General features: G+C 38.6%; 1 protein-coding gene across 2 annotated transcripts in view; it reads right to left on the minus strand.

The window, feature by feature from the left end:
* Positions 1-1020: 1020 nt before the first annotated feature.
* Positions 1021-23048, minus strand: part of HIATL1 (hippocampus abundant transcript-like 1) — a 41314-nt gene continuing 19286 nt past the window's right edge. For both annotated transcript variants that reach the window (XM_012726669.1, XM_012726668.1), the window contains exons 4-12: positions 19699-19826; positions 17549-17663; positions 14076-14294; positions 12929-13042; positions 9232-9303; positions 7483-7595; positions 6227-6324; positions 3362-3504; positions 1021-2766 (exon numbers count right to left, since the gene is read on the minus strand). In XM_012726669.1, coding sequence (XP_012582123.1) covers positions 2515-2766; positions 3362-3504; positions 6227-6324; positions 7483-7595; positions 9232-9303; positions 12929-13042; positions 14076-14294; positions 17549-17663; positions 19699-19826 — 1254 coding nt within the window. In that variant the 3' untranslated portion in view covers positions 1021-2514. The remainder of the gene's footprint in view (positions 2767-3361; positions 3505-6226; positions 6325-7482; positions 7596-9231; positions 9304-12928; positions 13043-14075; positions 14295-17548; positions 17664-19698; positions 19827-23048) is intronic.

The following is a 23048-nucleotide window of genomic DNA, read 5'->3' on the forward strand; positions in this document are numbered from 1 at the left end:
TACATCAGTCAAAGACATCATCAATATCCCTTTAGAGGCAAAATTTTCACTTAGCATATCTTCAGGTTAATTCAGGTTATAGCAAGTGTCAATTTTCTCATTTCTAAAGCTAAGATACCATTGTGTATATAATTACCCCTCAGTAACTATGATATATTTATTGGTCCTAAGACCTCTGTGGGTTCCAAAATACTCAAGTATTTCATAAAATGAGATAGTCATCTGCATGCCATCTGGTATTCAACTGCATATTTTAAATCATCTCTAGATTACTTATGGTATCTGGCACAATGTAAGTGCTATGTATATATAGCTGCTATACTGTGCCATTTAAGCAACATGACAAGAAAGTCTCTACCTGTTCAGTACTGAGCAAAGGTTGGAGAATTGACATTAGTTCAGATTTTCATTTTTGTGGCTGACTGAATCCTGTAATCATATTTTGTTTATATATTCACACAATAACAGATACTTGTGATACTTTCTCCTTTTGGTTATAATGAACAATTTGCTACGACCATGTATACACAAATATCTGTGTTCTTTTTTTATTAAAGAAAGTGTTTTTGAAGGGAGCTTTTGGGGAAAAGTTTATAAAAATAAATTTTAAAAAATACACATATCTTTTGCATTAGCTTAAGAACTACTATTTTAGTTGAAAGTCACTCACAAGAAAAATGCCAAAAAGACCAATGGTACAATTTGTCTTAAAGAAATACAAACAATGGCCCTCCCTGGTGGGGTAGCGGGTTAAAGCACTGCACTAAGAAGCTAAAGTCACTTCCGCATGAGTTCGATTCCCACCTGTCCTGGAGGTGACCACATGGTGGGGCAGACCTCTCCTGACCCGCCCGCTGCTCCCCTCAACAGTGTACTTCGTCGATCTGCCTGTTCTGCTCCCCACTCTGTCTCTGGTGAAGTCTTTTGCAACCCCTGAGTCTCTGGCCTGTACCCTAGTTCTGTATGCACAAATAAATAAATCTTAAAAAAAAAAAAAAAGAAATACAAACAACATAAAAGTATCCATTGCAAATTTATTATGCATTAGGAAGCTTAACTTAAAAACCAACAGCATAGTAAAAAGATATGTTATCTCTGTTCAAAGCAGAACAGGTTTCAAAATATATTTTCTTTTAAATGTATTCAGTCAGTACACAAGCCTTTATAAAAGTTGTATATATTTTTTCTGTCAACACCTTCATTACATTTATAAATACAAGATTTACACAGCACCCCATCAAAAAAAAAATTAAAAGTCCTTACAAATATCTACATATAATTCATACCTATAAAACTTTCAAAGGAGTGCTCTGTTAAAGGTAGGCCCTAGTTAATGGTCCATTTACTGGTGCAGCAAAATACATATAAATCTGTAAAGTTTTCTTTTGTCCATAAAACATCTCAAAAAATTAGCAAGACACTTATTGTGAAGCTGAGCTTCCTAACCCATCATATGTTAGAAAGGAATTTGATGTGCATAATTCCATGAAATTCAGAAGTCAGAAAAACAGATGGATGTAAAGACCCACTGAAAACAAATATGCACTACAGAGCAGTTAAGGCAGGAGTGTAATGAATGAGAAAAAATTGAGAAGTGGAACACAAGGGATATGGAAAGGAGCAGAGTGATAATGCATTACATGAGTGTGAACTTGGATAAAAAAAACTGCACTGGTATCCAGTTACTAATGCTCATCCTCACTAGGAATGTTCACATTGTTGAAACTTTCTTTGAGGTATCCTCCACTTTCTACATTGCCACCAGACTGCTTGATGTGTGGTTTTATTCTATAAAATCACTTTGGATCCGACCAAGAAACTAGGTGCAAGAATCTGAGTTCATATTACTACATGATTTAAATTTGTAAGAAAATTTTCCCTCATCTGATAAAAGTTATCACTGATTAGTATTATTAATGACCAGAGGTGTACATGCTGTTTCATTCTTGCCAAGGATAGGAAATAGAAAGGAGACTCAGACTCGGCTTCTGCTTTAAATCCCTGATACTGAGTGACTCTGGGAGAGGCCCCTCATAAATACCTGTAGGCTAAGTGGACCCAGTTCAGAGAAACAGAGAAGGAGGTAGATGGGAATCTTTTCCTCAGAGTTTGCCATAGGTGAGCATTCCATTACAATCCTGCATGGTCTAAGGACATGGAAAGAACAGTATCATCCTCTCTCCAAAATTACTAAAGGAAAGCCATCCTTTTCCCCCAGAGACAGGACATTTTCTGTTTGTGTTTCAATGTTGTAATTCTAGTCAATGTTGAAAATGGCATATTATTTGAAGGAAAGTATCTCAAATCTTATTCTAATGTACAAACAGAAAGAAAGAATGGAAGCAACAGGAGGAGGGTGAGGATGCAGGTGGTTGGATGAAAGGGGTCACTGCTCAGACTTGGCCCTATAGGATGCCACCAGCATCTCCCCTCCAGCACCATGAAGTCTCCATGTAGTGTGGCTCCCCACGGCTCTCAGAGCTGACGTCCACAGAATCCCCCTTCTTACTCAGTTCATAGTTCAGTGCATTGATTCCCAGGCTCCTCCAAGGAAGAAAGCTCCCAGATGCTGCTGTCCTGCAGTAATGGCTCAATGTCCTCTTCACTGGCCTGTTCTGGCGTGTTGGCCAGGCTGCCAGCGATGCTGTTGCTATGTTTTTGAATTCCACTCCCTTTACTGTATTTGGGGATGAATAAGGCAACCAGAAAAGACATAAGAACTATACATGCCCCAAATAAAAATGGTGGGCCTGGGATGACAGCTTCCTAATGGTGTGGGAAACAAATGGAAATGAAAAATCTGGTTAGTTTCTGAATCCAAAAATCAGTCCTGGATGATCCTCAAAAAATTACACCATGAAAAGTAAATCTGTATCTTAAGCAAATGTTTCATTAAATGTCAAGGCAAAGCCTAACAGAGCCCAGTGTTTGTAATGTGACAGAGGAAAACCAATTACTGCTTTCTGCAACACTTCTTTTAACAAAACCTGTAAATGACCGTTCATCTCTAATCTCATTGTGTGGCCTCACATCATGCTTAGAGGAAGGAATATCATATAGTTATCAAATGGCACTCTGGTCTCTAGTTCAATTCCTAATTGTAAACTGAATTCATTTCATGTTATATTTAGCTTAGGTTTCACCAGAGGACAGCACTCTGAACAAAGTTAAGCTTTTACATAAGATAATAAATCACTGAAATGGTCCCTTCCCCAAGCCTAGGAAGTACTGAATAGAGCATTTGCTTCCTATCAAATGTAACAGTAATATACAAATAAGAATAACTCTTTGAATTTAAGGTCAAAAGATTCTACTATAATCAGATACAATCATTATAAATCTAAATTTATCACCAAATTACCTGCAGGGCAGCATTGTTAGAATTCAATTCCGGCCCCAATTCAGTCAGCTCAACATGGAACATGTAGAATATGAAGCCGTACAGCGCTGGTCCTAAGCCATTACACAGCCCTCTTATTCCAGTGATGATCCCCTGAGCAACTCCTACATCACAACACAGAGAGGTCAGTCTTCTCAGAGAAGCATGTCAATAATTTGGACTTAACTGTACTTTTGACAATTTAAGATATACTGAATTTACTGGACTGAGTAGTGTGTACTGAGGAAAGTACATTAAAGATTTAGCCCACCATATTTTCACTCATTTTACAAATGTTTCTCTACGTCATTTTAATGCTGTCCTCACTCTGTGTGCCCTAAGATCCTATAAGGAAATGAAGTGATAATGATGTTTTATCTCTTTGGGTTGAACTCTTCCCATAACAGCTTGAGCCTCCTGTAAGTGGGCAGTAAAAAAATGAATACTCCCCATATGTGGGCGGTTTCTACTTCTATGTGGGTTGAGGTTTTCCTGTTTTACTCATTTAACAGTGCTTTTATAATAAAAATCTGTCCTTTCCCTTTTGAAGCCCTGCCCATGTGCAGTCCATAGCAGTCCTGACCTATGTGCTCTGGCATCTCTGAGCAGACTCTGTGCCTCAAGGTGCCCTTTGCATCCAAGGTATATCTCCCTGCTGCCCTGTACTGAAACCAATTTCTAGATCTCTTTAGTTTCTAACTGGTAGGTTAAAAAACTAGCTTGAATCACATGAAATGGCTCTTTCTGTAAACTAAAATGGTAAATTGTTATTCAACCTTTATGGTGCTCTAAAAGTTTTGTATGCTGACATGTGACATAAGCTATGCAACCTCTATTGACAGACACGGTACGGGTGGAGGGGAAATGCTCTGAAAAATCAGACTTCCCAAGCTAACTTATGTTATGACCTCCCTTTTTTGTATAATCGTAATATCAAAATATTCTGAGCAACCTTTAGCTTACAATTGGATTGCCTCAGCCTCAGGAGGCGCTACCTGGCCCTGACAAGCCAGTACTGCACCAGGGTGAGGAAATCCTCCTGAAGTCATAAGTCATTAAACAACTGTCTGATTAATAAAAACAAATGGCAGTTACTGCAAAGTCTCTCTTAGTGCCAGAGGAAAACCCAAATCTAGTTATTACTCCATCTCACACAGTCTTCTATTCAGTTTCTAAATAACCACTCAAGCTTTCTACTACCTAGTCTTTGGATATGGAAATTCACCCAAGTTGCCTATGCAGAGCTAATCAGGTTTTCTTCCTTCTAGACTTCAAAAAAAACCAAAAACAAAAACAAAACTCACTTAAACTTTCTAACAAGTTTTTAAAGAACCTTACCTTAATTTGATTCACAAGAAATTTCCTCTTCCTGCCCTTACTTTTACTTTACCCCCTAGAATGTCTCTATGAGTATGAAAGCTGTTAAGTAATAGATAATGTTTCATGCACTTTATTTTGGTTAATCTTCACTGTGGTAAATACAGTAATAGTCTTAAACTTTGTGAATCTATGTACTTGTTTTAACCTTGATAGATTGATTTTAAAAATGTTATAATCTCAGCTAAAGGTCAAAACAACCCCAGACTATTCTAAGCAAAAAGGTGATTGTGATCTCAGCCCATTTCATATGCTAATGTCATCCCTCAGCCTGCCTGAAGTGTATAAAATGAACCTCTGCTAAAGGCAGAGCAGGAAGACTTGCACCCAACTCCCATTCCAGTGTCTTCCTCGCGCCCGCTCCCCTTTTTTCCCTTTTTCTAGGAATCTCTGCTCGCCGACGCCATTCCCACTTTGAGACCCTGCCTGTTCTGCCCTCCAATAATCTGTGATGGGGGACAAAGTCTCCGACAGACATGTACATACAAACATCTGCATTCATTCATACAAGCCTTAAAGGAGCCAAAGGAAGTCCATGCCCTGACTGGTAGGACAGAGTCTGTGAGACATGCAGGCAGGATCCTTCCCCTGAACGGTCACAACAGATACAACACCCTTCCCCCCAAGGAGTCTATGGCCTAGGGAGCCACAGTCATGGTGACACAGAATTTGTGTTCTCAAGTGACACTATTTAAAAGTGGGTTTGAGTAAGACAGTTAATTTCTCATGTGGAAAAAATAGGGATGATAAATACTTTTCCAATCTAGCTTTTTATTGAAAAATTTTAAAGGGCTCTTAAGCATTTAAAAAATGTTTCTTCTAAAATTCTTTTCCCTGATTACAGTACAGCGAACCATTCAGAGACATAGAAGGAGAAGGATTAACCCTGGAAAAGGATTAACTCTGGCACAGAAACTATCCAGTGAGAAGTCAGAGACTCAAGGGGATGAAGGGAAAGTGTAGATAGAGTGCAACTCTCCATAACCTAACTTAAATTTTCCACCCAACTGCCTACAGATTTTTTCCTTTATCCTTTCAAAGAAATAATTTCCTAAATTAAACTAATGGACATTGAGTGATTCCAAATTAAAGAAACTCTGATGAAGTAACTTGCTGTTTTACTAATGTAGCTATCATTATTTACTAGACGTCTCTTATACAATGATTACAGCCTAGTTCACTCTGCTAGTAACACAGAACAGCAATTAAAATTGAAAAAAAAAGAAAATGGGTAGTTCTATTTCTAATTCTTAATATTCTGAACTGCTAAGTGCAGATTTTAAAAACACTAGTATAGGATCAAAACAGGAAAAAAAGTAGAATTTTCCTATTTGGCAAAGTAAATTGTTGAGAAGGGAGCACATGACTGTCACCTCCTGTTCTGCTAACTGTAGAGAGAGGTGCAGTGGCTCATGCTTCTAGCAGGTACATCTCAGCTGAAAGCAGAAAATGAGGGGTGAATGACCTTACCTTGCTGATCTGCCTCTGCATTCCGAGAGACCAGGGCACTGATTGCTGGAAATGTGATACTGGACATGGCAGCCACAGTCCCTGCTGCCCACATCATCCTGCAACGACAAGGCTGGTCAGGTGGCAGCCCAGCCCAAGGTGCTTGCTGCATAGAGTACAATAAGTAGCATAAGTACCAATGCTTTGTTTTCTTGTGTTAATTTTTACTTTGTCTTCTTAAAAAAACACATTTTTTAGAGCCCTCCCTGGTGGTACAATAGGTTAAAGTGCAGCACTGCAAAGTGTGAGTTTGATCCTTGATCCTTGCCCCAGATGTGACCCACAGGGCACTGCAGACCTCTCCTGTCCCACCCACTGCTCCTCTCAGCAGTGTACTTTGTCAATCTGTCTGTTCTGCTCCCCACTCTGGCTCTAGTCAATCTTCTCACCGCCCCTGCACCTCTGGCCTATACCCCAGTTCTGTATCTTATGTCCTTCAAAATCTGTCCTTCCTCCTGATTTCCCTATTACCAGTTTTAGATGGAAGTTCAATGATAGTCAAAAGAATCTGTTTCTAGAAATTCTGTTTTTTTCTCTGTTTCTCAAAGGCTCACTTTTACAGTGTCCTTGAGCTGTAAGGGGCCCCACCCTCACTCCTTTATGTGCACTAATGGGAAAAAACAAAGACCTGAGGTTCAGGATGACATCCTGCACACTTCTAAGCCGGCTTTTAAGCCTTTGTCAGTGAAAGGAGCTTATATGTATGTCAATGTTAAATGCTAGTGTGAAAAAAAGTGAAGCCTCCGTGGCTTACTACTCACGAGGCCAGGATGGCTGACATGTATATCCTCAACTGAAAAGGAAAAGCCTCAGGCTGACAAAACCTTTTTAATGTGGCATGAATCTAAAGGAATCTGAACTAAAGTTCAGAGGATTCCAACTTTAAGAGTAAGACCACTAAACATTTCTAATTGTTCTAATTGTCCGTCCATTTATTTATTTAAAATGAAAATACCTGGGACCATTCTTCCTCTGTTCATGGGATCTAATGTTGGTAATAACTAATAACTGCCTCAGGGAACATGTGATTTCAGAACAGATCTTAGATTTCATCTAACTCAAAAAGCTTTCTTTAAAAGTTATATCACTGTGCAAGGTCATTCAGCTAATTAATTTAGCCCATTTTTCACCTTTGTGTTTTGTTTTTGACTATGTGTGATATACTTAAAAGATGCATCTATCTGTTAGTTCATGAAAATTCCACAGGAGATACTTACCAAGCCTGAGATCCAAAACCATACCAGGCTAACTGGAAAATCTGGAAACTTAAGCCAAGGAGGACAGTATTCTTATTCCCTAATGATCTCATCAAGATGCTAAGAAAGAACGTCTGCAAAGCAAAGAAGGCAATCCTGAGCAACCACACGAACACACAGATTTGATGCAAACTCATGCGGGAAGACCATTAACAATGAGCAGGGATCTTCTAAGGACACACCACCTAACCTGAGACTGTGGAGGCCTGTGGTACTGATGGAGCCCTACAAAACTGACACTTTAGGGGATTCCCGACTGACCAGGGGTCAGGGCCTCTGCCTCCTCCCAGAAGCCTGAATATCTGATGTTTTGTTAGCACTTTCCAAAGGCCACTGTAATAGCGTACTAGTTCTCATGAATGGACAGGACACACCTCAGTATCTTTGGAGAAATGCCAATCACCTAATCACCAGTAAACAGCAAATCCCTGCTGAACATCATATACTATGTGGAACTTTACTAGAAGTTAAGAGTTTCACAAAGCTGGACTGGGTTTTAATAATATATACTCTGCTAAAAAACAGTTGTAATAATTTTAAAGGCACAGGGCAAAAGGAGTCTGGACTAATTAAGAGTTAATGTAAAAAAAAGCCAAAACAATGAGCTACTTGGTGAGTTTAACAAAATTAACATTTATTGATATAGTTCAACAACAAAAATTAAAAGATTTTTTGCACTGATATACTCTTATGAGCCTTGTCAATTCAAAATTTTGGGCAAAACAGTTTTGTGCTCTTCTCATTCTGAGAGTGAGTGAGTGAATGTGAGAAACAGATCATAAACCCATGCTCCACTGGCCTACCAAGCTTTAAAGAAGCTTCAGGCAAAGAGCCTGTAAGCAGTGCCACAGGATATAGTCAATGGAACCAATTTAAAGGACACATGCGCTGCCTTTTATGATCTAGTATTTATAGTGGATGGGGAAATATTTCATTCTTTTTACTCATACCTATTTTCTAATGCATGGATTTACATTATTTAGTCCTAAGGACCACAAAGGCTGAAAGAGTTATTGATTTTTTTTTTCACATCCATCTCTTTTTCAAAACATTAAAATAATACTGAAACATTCTCCTGGTTTATTTTTCAGTATCTGTAACTAGAATGTGATGGTGGTGGTGAAAGCAAGTTTTTATTTGCAGAGCTGATCTTGAAAAGATAACAAATATCCTAGAAAGTACTGAAAATTTCTAGTAAATTCCTCCTGTATCATAATCTCAACATACTATTAAAAATGGAATAGTTCCAGGGGTCTCTCTGGTGGCGCTTTTAAGCTACCACCAGCCACTGAAGCATGAGTTTGGTCCCCGGCCAGGGAGTTGACCCACATGGCATAGCAGACCTCTCCTGTAGCGCCCAATGCTGCCCTCAGCAGTGTTATTTCACTACATCTGCCTGTTCTGCTCTCCACTCTTGTCTCTGGTGAATCTTCCCACCCCACACACCTCTGTTCTACACCCTAGTTCTTGTATGTATAAATAAATAAATCTTTAAAAATAATGGAGTAATTCTGAGGACGGTACCCGTGTCAATTTTTTGGTTATGATACGGAACCACTGATATGTTCAATGTTACCATGGTAGGGAAAGGAGGAGGACTGCAACATATTTCCATAAACATCTCCTTTTCTTTGCAGCTTCCTGTGAATTTATAGTCACATCAGAATTAAAATGTTAAATAAATAATAAAAAAAGTAAAATGACACTTACCTGTGCTACAATAGAGAGAATTCCAACCATAGCTATAAAGGCTGCAATTTTAACGGATCCAAAACCTATGATCTGTGGAAATGAGAATAAAACACTTTTGTGAGATATAAAAGCAATGAGAAATGTTTTGTCCTATTAAAGTCATAGCATAAAAATAATTGAGGAAAATTTATGACATTATGACTGATAAATTAAACCATGTTGAAAGTCCAACTTATTTAACCAGTAACTTACATCTAAATCAGAAATATGAAATCACTGCAAGCAATCACAATTTAAGAAATACTTTAAAAGACAGACAGTATTTTCTATTACAGGTCAATGTACTGTCTCATATTCCCCCTACCCCCCCACCTAGCCAACAGACAAAATGTTATTATTAGCGAGAATATGAAAACAAATGCAATCTTTAACACTGCCAATACAAAATTTGTTCATTTAAGCAAAGTGAGTAGCTCTCAACTTTGGTACAACATGAATACCATGTGGGCAACAGACACTGGTAAAGGAGAACTCAGAGAAGAGGAGGGCAATGAGATGCTGGAACCTGCTTGAGACCAATTAATTTACTCTCTGGGGGTATGACCCAGGTACAGCTATGTTTTAAAAAGTTCCCATGGTAATTCTTAATAGGCAGTCAAAATTAAGTCTCTTAACTTTAAGAGTAGCTCTCAAATGCCTAAAACTCTAAGTTGTAAACATCAAGATTCTAAAATAATATTTTACCCACTGAAACTTGTAAAATTTGGAAAGGACTTTATAAAATTACACATACTCATTTCCTGTTTCAAGTTACACAATACCTTAAAAAAAATCCAGAGCTACAGCCTCTGGTTCCCAATCCAGTGCTGTTGTTAAAGCAATTAAAAAAAAACTTGAGGGCCCTCCCTGGTGGCATAGAGGGTTAAAGCACTGCACTAAGAAGCTAAAGCCACTTCCGCATGAGTTCAAACCACACCTGCCCTGGAGGTGACATACACGGCAAGGAAGGCCTCTCCTGACCCGCCCACTGCTCCACTCAGCACTGTACTTCGATGATCTGCCTGTTCTGCTCCCCACTCTGTCTCTGGTGAAGCCTCTCACAGCCCCTGCACCTCTGGCCTATTACCCCAGTTCTGTATGCACAAATAAGAAAATCTTAAAAAAAATTTTTTTTTGAACATGAAACTGAATATATTTAGGTGTTCTATTTCGGCCTCAGGGATTATTAAAAAAAAATTTAAATATTTTTATTTTTAAAAGTTTTGAGACTGAGGCCTTCCCTGGTGGTGCAGCGGGTTAAAGCACTGCACTAAGAAGCTAAAGCCACTTCCGCATGAGTTTGATCCCCGCCTGCCCCGGAGGAGCTCCACATGCTGTGGCAGACCTCTCCTGAGCCGCCCGCTGCTTCCCTCAGCAGTGTACTTTGTCAATTTGCCTGTTCTGCTCCCCACTCTGTCCCTGGTGAATCCTCTCACCCTCCGCATCTCTGGCTGTACCCCAGTTCTGTGTGAATAAATACATCTTAAAAAAAAAAGTTTTGAGACTGAATTTAAACTTCATATTAATTCACCCAACTAAACATACAATTACATAGAGTCAGTATACTCAGAGCCTGGCTAGCATGCCCATTAATCACTTTGGTGCCCATGATACCTATACCCCTACCTAGCATACCCCTCTGTCCAGACTGCATAATCTATTTCTTGTATCTACTTATCTATTTTGGGCATTTCAGATGAAAGAAATCATATACTTGTGGAATCCTGGTTTTGTTTTGCTTAGCAAAATGTTTTCAAAGTTCCTCCATGGTCAGTGTTTCACTGCTTTTTATTACCAAATAACATTCCATCATAAAGAGATAGCACATTTGTAAGTCTATCAGGTGACAGACATCTGGACTGCTTCAACATTTTGGCTATCATAAATAATGATTTGTGTCTGACTTTCTAAGTAGACATGTGTTTTAATTTCTCTTGGGTATATACCTGGGAAGAGTTTTGCTGGGAATGCTGTGTTGAACATTTTGAAGAACAGTCAGCTCTCTTCCCCAGTGGCCACACTGTTTTACACTCCTATTCCCACCAGCAGGTATAGGGGTTGTACCTGTGTCTTTTTGATCACAGCCATTTTTGTTACTGTCTTATTTGGTGTTTCCTTGATGGCCAAGAGCGCTAAGTGCTTTTTCTGCACTGACTGGCTATTTTTGCGTCTTTCTTAGAGAAGTACCTTCAAAATCTCTTTGTCAAGCCCTCCCTGGTGGCACAATGGGCTAACGTGCAGCACTGCAAGCAAGCCACAGCCGCTTCAGTGAGAGTTGGATTCCCCGCCCCAGAGGTGACTCACGTGGCACGGCAGACCTCTCCTGTCTCGCCCGCTGCTTTCTTTAGCAGTGTACTTGTCAATCTGCCTATTCTGCTCCCTACTCTGTCTTCGGTGAATCCTCTCTCCACTCCTGCACCTTTGGCCTACATCTCAGTTCTGTGTGCATACATAAATCTTAAAAAAAAAAAACATCTATTTGTCTTTTTTTCCATTTGGGCGTTTTATTGTTCGCTTGTAGGAGCTGTATACACATATACAGAAGATGCAAATTCCAGATCAGAGATTTATTTTATAAATGTCAACTATAATTTTAACTAAAGTATGCATGTTAACTTCTATTAAAAACAAGCACAAATGCAAAATTACAAAATAATTCTCATTTACTCTAATTATTGGTGGTAACGTAAGCACTTATGTATAGAAAATAGGGTAAAAAAAATCAGTTATTATCTGTGTGAAAGGATGAGATAGGTAGGACCTTTTACTTTCCTGAACTTTCTGACATAACTTTCTTTTTACATGCTTATTTACCACATAACTGAGTATGTACATAACTTTCTACATTAAACACATTATCTTATCACTATTCCTCTTAAGTCTGGAGTATCCACCCATCAAAAATGAGCAAAAAAAAACCGGAATTGCATGAAAAAGTGTCATTTACATTATACTCTTATCCACTCAGGAAAACCATTAAGAATGGTGAATTTAACAAGTCTCTATTGAAAGTATCTCCAACGTTAGAGAAGTTGATCTTAAGATGTGACTTCCTTGGCCCAAAGCGAATAAACCATTAGGAGAAGACCTCCAAGGCAAGACTGCAATGACAGGCAGCTCAGGTTTTAGTAACCTTAGAGTCCTGAAATAATAACTGAAGATGAAAACTTTCTTTAAATTGCATTTTTTTGGTGGGGACAAAATGGAATGCAAATTTTAAAGAAAAAAATATCAGAAGAGGGTAAGATTATTTTCATCACTGCTCATGAGCCACCTTGAAGTCTGTGAATGTTGAGCTGTGCCTATTGAAGATGGCACAGTAAGCTGGCTGTTCTCCAACCAAGCGCATGAAACCTCTTTGTGAAGTTTAATGAGGATTATTAAAGACTGAAGATATGATAAATTCTGTTTCTGTAACTCTCAAAGAAAATTTTCCCTATGTAAGCCTTTTGCTCTATTTTAACATCATTGGATTAAAGGTCTTCTGTTTACTAATTATATATATATATATATATATATATATATATATAGTATCCACCCATCAGCACTTCACTTATAATTAGAAGCAAGTGCATGCATTTTTTAATCTACCATGTTTCCCCCAAAATATCTTTAGACAGATTCAAACATTTGATTTCCTTCACACTCCAATGTTAATAAGGCACCCACTACCTACCTGCCTGAGATAGAGAAAAAAACTTGAATACTGTCCAGCTTCAGGAAGATATGAAAGAAACACAGTGATGCAGATCAGTAAAACGGTAGAGTCTTTTCCAACTTTCTTCAGTGACTAGGAATAAGCAGAAAGAGAAACCACCAAGACACATTAAAAACAAGTAAGTAATGGATGTCACTTATATTCTAGGATATTAATTTCATGGTTTTGATCTAGTTCGACCTTGTCCAAAATCCTTCTTATATTCCCTTCTACACAGGGGTGTTGGAGTAGACCAAAGGCATGATATCCTAGGAGTGTGGAGTGCTACAGTATACCCTAAATTTTACCTGCAATCCTCATATAATTAACAACAAAAGCAGCTCATGTCTATTGAGACATTGGTGACAAGAAATATTAGATGAGTTAATTTACAGTCACTGCAATCCCCACAACTACTCTGAAAAGTAAGCCACAGTAGTTCCATTTCACAAAAAAGTTTCTGTGTGTAACTTGACCACATGACAAGAAGGTGGGAGGCCTGATCCCTCCTGATTCCACTTATCTCCTCTTCTAAATACTTTTTTGCTGTCTGACATCACACCACCAAAAGAAAGAGAAGGGCTACCAGGTCTTGTCCTGAGGGGGGGTTTTATAAGAAAATTTCTGATGAGTTAGTTTTCTTATTACTTATTTTTTTCTGAAAGGTAAACTTGGGGGGTAAAAATCAATTCTCTGGTTATTTTCCCCCCTACACATTAATTTCCTCAAGAACAATTTCAAACCAGTTAAGATAGGGGAAGAGAGAAAAGGTACTTTTTCTCAAGTTCTTCTCTAACTGTTAGTGGAAGCCCTTCATGGAACCCCTCCCCAAACAAAACAAATTAGAAGCCATTCAATCTGTAAAATGCAAGCTCAGAGTCAATGGTCAAAAAAAGATGTACAATAACAACTTAGCAAAATTAGACCAAATGCATTTATCTTTGTTAAATTTAGGAGAATGAAAGTGACCACTTTAAATGGCCACTACCTGCAATTTATATTTTTTCTATTTTACTGAGGACAGAAATTAATCAATGGCTGCTGGGATGCTTAAGGCTACAGAAATAATTCTTTTCTTTGCAGGGCTTAGAAAGTTATTTATAAAGAAAATTTTTGTTTCATTTACCGCAAAAGGGTCTGCTTGTTTCCAAGAAATCTGAGCTCCCCAGGACAGTGGTCTCATTTTCTCTGGCAAAGATTCTGGAACAGCTACTAAGATGAAGCAGATGTCCAGAAGAGCCACCACTGTGGCCACCAGCACAACAAGACTGTCTCCGTAACTGGCTGAGAGGTAGGCTCCAATGGCTGGGCTGCTCACCAGACTGGCTGCAAAGGTGGCTGAGACCTATGGAAAACATATTGTCATCTAGGGTTCCTCCTGGAAAGCAAACTCCACCACAGGTATCCTCCCCTGGTATTAAACAAAATGAATATATTGCCCACAAATTTTATTTTTTAACAATTTATTTATGTAATGAAGAACTGAAGTGTAGGCCAGAGGTATCAGGAAGTGAGAGGATTCACCAAAGTGGGGAGCAATGGGTGAAACAGGTGAGGGTGAGGTCTGCTGTGCCATATGCGGGTTTGCTCCCTGGTTAGGGAAGGAATTCAGGCTGCAATGGTGATAGCATTGAGACTTAACCTCTGCACACGCATTTTAAAAATTAAAGACAATTGAAGCAATTTTGCTTTAAGAATTTGTTCACAAACTATTTATTAGTTGGAGATATCCTAGAAAGCTACAAGAACATGATATACAACCTTCTTTGATTGGGGAATAGGAAAGTGGGGGAAAGGGTATGAAAAGAAATTCCTATAGAGGTGATGATAAATATCTACAAATTACTCAAGGAATATGCTTGATTTTTCTTTCAAAAAGCACATGTGTACCATTCTATTATTTGGTGACCATTTCACCTACAGGCAAAGAGGAGAGGGGAAAACCCCTTGTATTCTTAGAAAGACAAAAAACTGTCAACAATGAAACCAAGAAAAAGTTGTTGAAACAGAGAGGGAGGCCAAAGCTTTCCAACTAAAGAGATCCTTCAGCTGTGGATTTGTCACTCTCAACTTTCACTTAATTCCAGAAACCACATTGTCAAGCAATCACTCATGCAATTTGAATCCATGTTGATGCTCTTCACGCTGCTTTCTAGATCTTATATGCATAAACAAATCTTTTTTTAAAAAAAAGGGGGCCCTCCCTGGTGGCGCAGGGGGTTAAAGCACAGCACTAAGAAGCTTGAGCTACTTCTGCATGAGTTCAATCCCTGCCACGGAGGTGACCCACATGGCGGGACAGACCTCTCCTGACCTGCCCGCTGCTCCCCTCAGTAGTGTACTTCATCGATCTGCCTGTTCTGCTCCCCACTCCGTCTCTGGTGAATCCTCTCACCCTATGCATTTATGGCCTGTACCCCAGTTCTGTATGAATAAATAAGTAAATCTTAAAAAAAAAAAAAGACTACTATTCTAGTTAAAATACTGTGATATTCAAATGAAAAAAAAAATTTTTTTTTTTTCAAGATGTAGGGAGGATGCAGAGATTCCAAGTTGGGTAACAGAAACTCCTGGCTCACATTTATTGAGTCCCTACTATATACCATACATGTAAGAAGACAGAGCTTCTGCCTTATGCTTCTAATTTTTCTGTATTATCTGAGAAGATAGAGCCAATCACATAACTGCATTATACAATGCACTGCAAATAGCAATGAGAGCACTGTGGTAGGGTCTTTCAACTTACTCAACAAGTCAGACAGATCATTTTTCTTTTTCTACCTTCTCATTGTAAACATTTTCACACATAGGACAGCTGAGAAAAAAGCACAATGCTCTGTATGTCTGTGACACTGTGATTTATATGAATATATATTTTGGTCATTCAAGTCACCAAATGATATTTTATACATACTTGATTTTTATCTATAGTTCCTAGCTCACAGTTGCCAAAGTCCTGGAATTTGCTAAGTGCTGACAATGTTCAAGGTGTCTCTTACTTATGAGGTGAATTTTGGGAAAGTATACAATGGAATAAGCAGTTGCCTGAGGATTAAGTATCAAAGATTAGAAGGTTGGAGCTTCCACTCCCTCCCCACTATCCTTCCATAGGAAAGGGACTGGAGGTTGAGTTCAACTGCCAAAGGGTTATTCAGTTATGCTTATGTAATGAATAAAGCCACCATTAAAACCCAAGGGGGTGGTTTTAGGAGAGCATCTGCATTCGTTTTAAAGATTTGGGAGAGGACACACCTGGATAGACATATAGTAGCTCTGTGTCTTTTCCCTATATCTTGCCCCACCTATCCCTTCCATCTGGATGTTTCTGAATAATATTCTTTATAAGATATCTGTGATCTTGTATGTTTTAGTAAATTAACTGAGAAGAGTAGGGTGAAGGGAACCTCCAGCCTATACCCAGTGGTGCAGAAATCCAATTACCAAAATGCCGGGGGCTTGCTACTGGTATCTAAAGTGGAGGGAAGTCTTGGGAGATAAGTCTGAGCTCTTATCTTTAGGAATCTGATGTCTCAGGACAGTGTCAGAATTGAGCTGAATTTTTTGACACCACCAAGGTGTCTTAGAATTGTTTGCTGGTAAGGAAAAATCTATGGACAAAGACTGGAAATTGAGCTGCAGGATACCAAGCAACACCCAAAGGCCTCATACTGAACAAAGATCCACACATGCTCACACACCATTTTTCTCCACTGAATCTTTTGAGATTAACATTCAGCACTGTGACAATCAAAGTTAAAGTGCTTCAGCCTGCTATCTTCTACAGGCCTCTTTTATCCCATATAAACACAATGCCAGTATCATGCCTAGGAAAAGTAGAACTATTCAAAAGTTATCTAAAAAGAGATCTCCATTAACTTATGGTATGCACTCAACAATATTTGCCAAATAAATGAAGGAAGTCCTTTTTCTAACAGTACCATGTACGGGAGACAACCAGGTTACCATGGCTGTGGTTCCAACATCTCTCCATTTCAAATTGGGTGTGCATAAACCTCCGATGTTAGCATCTACTTACTGTTTATGTTTCCTCAAGTTATCAGTTAACAAGAAACAATCAAAGGAACATCTTAAAAAACTTCGCAACTGACAACTCATAAGTTTGTCAATCTCTAATCCAGAGAATAAATTACCTCTATCTTGTTATTTTTAACTTGTTCCTTTTTTTTTTTTTTTTTAAGATTTATTTATTTCTGCATTCAGAACTGGGGTACAGGCCAGAGGCTCAGGGGAGGCGAGAGGCTTCACCAGAGACAGAGCGGGGAACAGAACAGGCAGATCAACGAAGTACACTGCTGAGGGGAGCAGCGGGCGGGCCAGGAGAGGTCTGCCCCGCCATGTGGTCACCTCCGGGGCAGGCGGGAATCGAACTCATGCGGAAGCGGCTTCAGATTCTCAGTACTGTGCTTTAACCCGCTGCGCCACCAGGGAGGGCCCAACTTGTTCCTTTTTAATGTTAATTACTTTAGATTCTCTTGTATATAAGTCAATGGTCAGCACATTTTAAAATTCATCAGTAAATTTTTAATAGAATCTTAATTATTATTATTTCTGTAGTTAAAAAAAAAACTAGTTTCTTACCCATCCATAAGCAGTACTTTGCTCATGTTCCTGAGTGACATCAGCTACATAGGCAAATATCACAGAGAATGTAACTGAGAAGACTCCAGAGACAGAAATCATAGCAAAATACCACCTACAAAAAGATATTTTAATTACTAAGGAGAGAAGTACTTATTTATGTATTTTTATGAGTCAAGACACCATAAAGATTTTAAACCAACAGATTAATACACTCACACACACACACACGTGTATATTTAAAGATATAAACTTAAACATAAGATGGAGGGCATAAAATACTATTTTGCCACTGCTCAAAAGGTACATAGTTTAAAAAAACAAAAAATGAAAGGGCTGGTTAAGTAAAGTTAAGAGTTTTAAAGGTAGCCAGCAGAAGAGAAATAATCTATAAATCTGGTAACTTTAGCTAAGGAAAAGATACACAACAAATGAATTTAAAAGCAGAAAGCACAATAACAAAAAAATTAATATAAGGCTAAAATTTCTATCAGATATATATATGTATACAGTAGCAAAAAGAACTTCACAGTGTAACAGGGTGGTCCCTAGGTAAAAGGGAAGTTCCAGGTTCCCTGCCCCACCCAGGAGGGTGGAGCTGAGCAGAGAAAAAGGAGAGAAGAGAAGGGAGAAAAAGAAAATGAAGCAGGATGGAGAAGGAGGAGACCTAAGGAAGCCACATGGAGCAGCAAGCATGTGATGAAGAAACCCTGCTTGTTTCCTGACCCTTTACTGGTTAAGGCAGAGGTGGGTGAGAGACCTGTAGGGGGTGACTATGGCAGTGTTTATATTGATTTTGATTTTGCACCTTTCCTCCCAGATTTGTCTGGCCATTTCTAACCCTTTTCCATGGGTCCCAGCCAGAAGGTGCTTTAGTCTAGTGGCAGCTTTCAGGTCTTGCTTTGGGCCAATCCCTTTTGGGTTGACTTATGCCCAAGAGGGGATGGGTAACTTCAGGTGCTTGATTTAGAAGTTAAATTCTTTGTGTTCCATATTGTATATTTACTGTATTAAAATCCCTTTTCATTGAAGTTTTATATGTTTTGTCTTGTTGTGGCGGATGGCAGAACCCACTTAGAGCAGGCAGATTTTGGGGCTTTAGGGGTGCCCTTCGCCCCGTCCTCTTAACAGATTTGGGGTCCCCTATAACAACAGAACAGAAAGTAGGTTTTATCCTATGACATAAGGATGTCAGTATTAGAGAACCTATTAATAAAATGTATATTAATACATCTAAGGTGAAATATCAAAGTGCCAAGTGAGTGTAAAAAAAGGCTTTACTTCCTTCATGAACACAAAAAAGGTAGTACACAATCATCATTATATAACATTATTTTATCAACAAAAACTCAAGAGGTAAACTCACTTACAGATGACACTATATCTAGAAACTACGAAATTAGAACCCAAATTGTAATTGTACAAAAAGGGTAATATTTATTGGAATAAAACTTAAGAAAACATGTCTAAGATCTAAAAAAAAAAAAAAAAAACACTAAGTTATTAAGAGGACAAAGAAAATACATTAACTGCATTAAAACAAAACTAAACTTCCACTCCAAGGTATGTTCTTCATATAGGAAGGGCATCTCAGCAACAGAACTGTAGCCAAAATACCATCCTCAGAAAAACAGGTAAATTACAGGTCAGGTATAAATTCCAATCCATCTTTGATACTAAATAATAAACTTTGATTACATGGTAACTATTTTTCCCATAACAGGAAAAAATGAAATAAAACTAAAATCCATACTATGATTCAGAGTAAGCTCTTAATCTTACTACTACAGTTTACAAAAAAGTGATTCTTGCCTCTTGTGATATAAACTATGTTCTCATAAAACCTCAGAACAAGGAGCTGGCAAACAACACATCTGTAAAGTCAACTGAGCCACAATGATAAGTAGAGAAATGTCAGCTGCCCCCAACCAGGACCCACCCTGGTTAAATGACCTTGCAGCAACAATAGCTCTTCTACAGACACCTCTTAATCCTATTTCTCAGATTTTATTTTGTAATGTATTCATTCCCCTGTTTTTAAAAATGGGCATGATAGCCTCTGGCCAAGCTGGTGCTCTACAGATATAGTGTTCACTCATGACCCAAAGTAGACAGTCATGATGGTGATGGTAGAGGGTAGAGCTACTCACCAAGGGCTGATCCTCATCAGTGGAATTGGGAAGCAGGTGAAGAAGACCGTAACAAGGAGAAAGGGTTTTCTACCCCACACATCAGACAGAGCGCCTATGAGTGGTGCACTCAGGAAAGAGAGCAGGCCCTGGAGAAGGAAAGAGAAACAAAGGTCAGATTTGTAGTATTATCCCCTACTTGTAATTTTCACTTATAATTTTTATCTTCTAATGCAATTCTAAGTGCTCCAATTTTACTGGCCCCCAAACAACATAATTTTATAAGTTAAATACAAAGTATCATAAAAAATAATTCTAACAAAATTTCTAAACATGACATTAGAAAAAGAATAAAGGGTTAAAGAACTTGTTTTCTGGGAAAAGCTGGAAAAAAGAATATATCTACACCATAGTTGGTCCTTTAAAATGAGCACACACCAAGCATATGAAGAAAGAAGCCTAACCCATTTTTTTTTTATAAGGGAGTTTTTTTTTTTTTTTTTAAGATTTATTTATTTATGCCAGAGGTGCAAGGGCGGTGAGAGGATTCACCAGAGACAGGGAGGGGAGCAGTACAGGCAGTTCCATGAAGTACACTGCCGAGGGAAGCAGTGAGTGAGACAAGAGAGGTCTGCTACTCCATGTGTATCACCTTGGGGGCTAGGGATCGAATTCGTGCTGAAGCAGCTGCTGGTAGTTTCGTAGTGCGGTGCTTTAACCCACAGCACCACCAAGGAAGGTCCTGAATGTATAACTTTTACTCTCAAGAGAGCTATAAGCTAAAGAGAACGAGTATGCATATATTAAGTATCCATAAGAAAAGGAGATTCTCTGTCTATCTAAGTTAAAGTTCTTTCTGCCTGGTGATTTTAGGAAGGGAATAACGTAACCTGAACAATAGAGCTGAGGCAAAGAGGAACCTGAAGAACAGAGCTGAGGCTAAGAGGAAGCAAGAGACAGACCACCACACATAAGCAACAGGGAAGTTATGAAACTCACATTTACAACATCCCCACTATTTGCCAGTCACTCTGCTGGCTGGTCATTTTTATGCCAATTCTGTTTGATCTCAAGAACTTCTGAGAGAGCTGCAGGTTGGCCTCTCAGACCTAAGACATTCTCAGACTATGCCACTGTTTTTAGTTCCCATGCTCTGTATGCACACATGGCCACCACTTACCTTACAGACAGCTTTTCAACCTTTCTCTTCCGAGTACTGTACCTACAGCGAAGTAGACTTCTCCACTTGGATGTTTGTCATGTACACCCCGTCAATAAACCTGACCAGAGCTGATACATCAACCTCGATAGAGAAGGTGTCCAAAGTTTTTTCACCATCCCTCAGGCCATTCTCTTAAAGACTTCTCTCTATCCATTCTCTAAGACACACTTTAGCATTTCTTGCCTAGATTAAAATAACCATCTCTTAGGTCTATCCTAGGTCTATATAAGGTCTAAACTAGGTCCTCCCCTGCTCCAACCTATCTTCCACACACCCCTAGGAGCAACATTGATAAGATGAAACTTCAGCTCTTTGATCTCTTCTCTAAAACCCTGCAGTGGTCTCTACTGTTCAGGGGTTAAACTCTTCAGCAGGTACTTATGGATGAAATTATTAATGTCTGAACTTTGTTTTCAAATATTTTAGATAAAAATGGGTGGGACAAAACTCAGACAGATGAGACAAAAGTAGGTAAAGGCTGATAAATAATGACACTGGGTGATGAGTACAAAACATTCATATTTTTCTCTACTCTTATATTTGGATTTTTGTAGTCTGTTTTTAAAAAGCACTCAGCATAGTATACAAACAGCAACTCCAAAATCAGGACCTAACTCAATCCTATGTTTTGGCTACATGCAAAACTTCTTACTTTTCTGAACATACCATGCTGCTATGTGCCAATGGGTCTCTGCATTGGCCCTTGCTATGCCTGCATGCACTTAGTACTTTGGGATCAGGTCAGCTACTAGGCGTTTTTCGCAACTTGAAGAGGAACACCTCTTAGCAACTCAACCAGAAGTATTCACTGGGGAGGGTAGGTGAGGGCCAAACAAATCCCTGCCCCAAACCTGGCACATACTGCTCAACCTCACTGGAGTAACTGAACACTGTTACAACTACTTGTTATTTGTCTGTGGTAGACTCAAAACTGAGATTAATGCCAGAGGGATGGTTTCTTTTCATCTCAGTACCTGTGGTCCCTAATACAGGGTGCAGTAAATAAAGACCCTATGACTCATACTTGAGTGAGGCTTATTTAACACATTATTTCCTTTCTGAGTACACCTCTGCCCTCTTGCACTTAGAAATACTAGATAGCACTTCAGAACTACACGGGACCATTTTAAAAATCACAACCAACAATGAAAGGTGCAAAAACGCGGTACTAAGTAGGTCACAAAAAGGACACATTTACAGTAGGATACTTGAAACAAAAAGACAGAACACCAGCTTGTTTCAACTCCAATATAGCAACTTAAACAACCCTCTCCCCTAACTATAGTCAGTAATTTGACCACAAAGCAATGTATTGATTGGAGAATTACCAATAAACTTTGTCAGCAGCAGATCTGCAAACATGAAATCTGAGAACAGTCAGGACCAACTGTACTATCATACTAAGTTATCATAGCCCAAGTACTGGATAAACAAGGTGTGCAGGAGTCCAGGTATGGGTAGCCAAATCAACCAGTTAATCAGTTTCTTAGGCATAATCAGTTTGCAGTACAAAATGGTGTTTATGGTGACATAAATAATTGGCCAGTAATTCTGGATTGCTTATAGGCTCTTCTAATTTGACAAAATGCCTATTTAAGCTGCTGTTCACTTAAATGCAATAAACGTTTTAAGCATACTAAGAATGGCAAAGGCAACTAACTGAAGCAATCGGACATGAATTTTATACTTTACACAGGCATCATAAAAGTGTTAATTTAAGCATGCTTTTTCTAACATATAGAGCTGACAAATATGTGACTAAACAAACTGAGTTAATACTCTTAAAGGTTTTAAAAAGGAAAAGATTTTTTTCCCTCAAGTATAATTAACTTTACAGTTAAGTACGAGGGAACAATGGCATCAGTAAAGAACAAAATACAGTAATTAAACTACTGAAAGTTTTCATTTTATCCATTAAAAAAAGCTCATTTTATGACAAATTTTCAGCTCTCCTTAATGAGCCACAAGGAACTTGCAACATGCAGACTACCTCGAAATTAATTTATTTTTATTAAAGTTTAAATTTACTTATCAGAAGTGCTAAACAGATTATACAAATGATTATGCAAACTAAATGACTTTACTCAAAGGGGAAAACTGATCTTTAGACACTTTCAGCAGAACACTCACAACTTTTTTTTTTTTTTTT

This window comes from Condylura cristata, unplaced genomic scaffold, assembly GCF_000260355.1.
Source record: "Condylura cristata isolate star-nosed mole 26May11 unplaced genomic scaffold, ConCri1.0 scaffold00017, whole genome shotgun sequence".
Classification (NCBI taxonomy): Eukaryota; Metazoa; Chordata; class Mammalia; order Eulipotyphla; family Talpidae; genus Condylura; species Condylura cristata.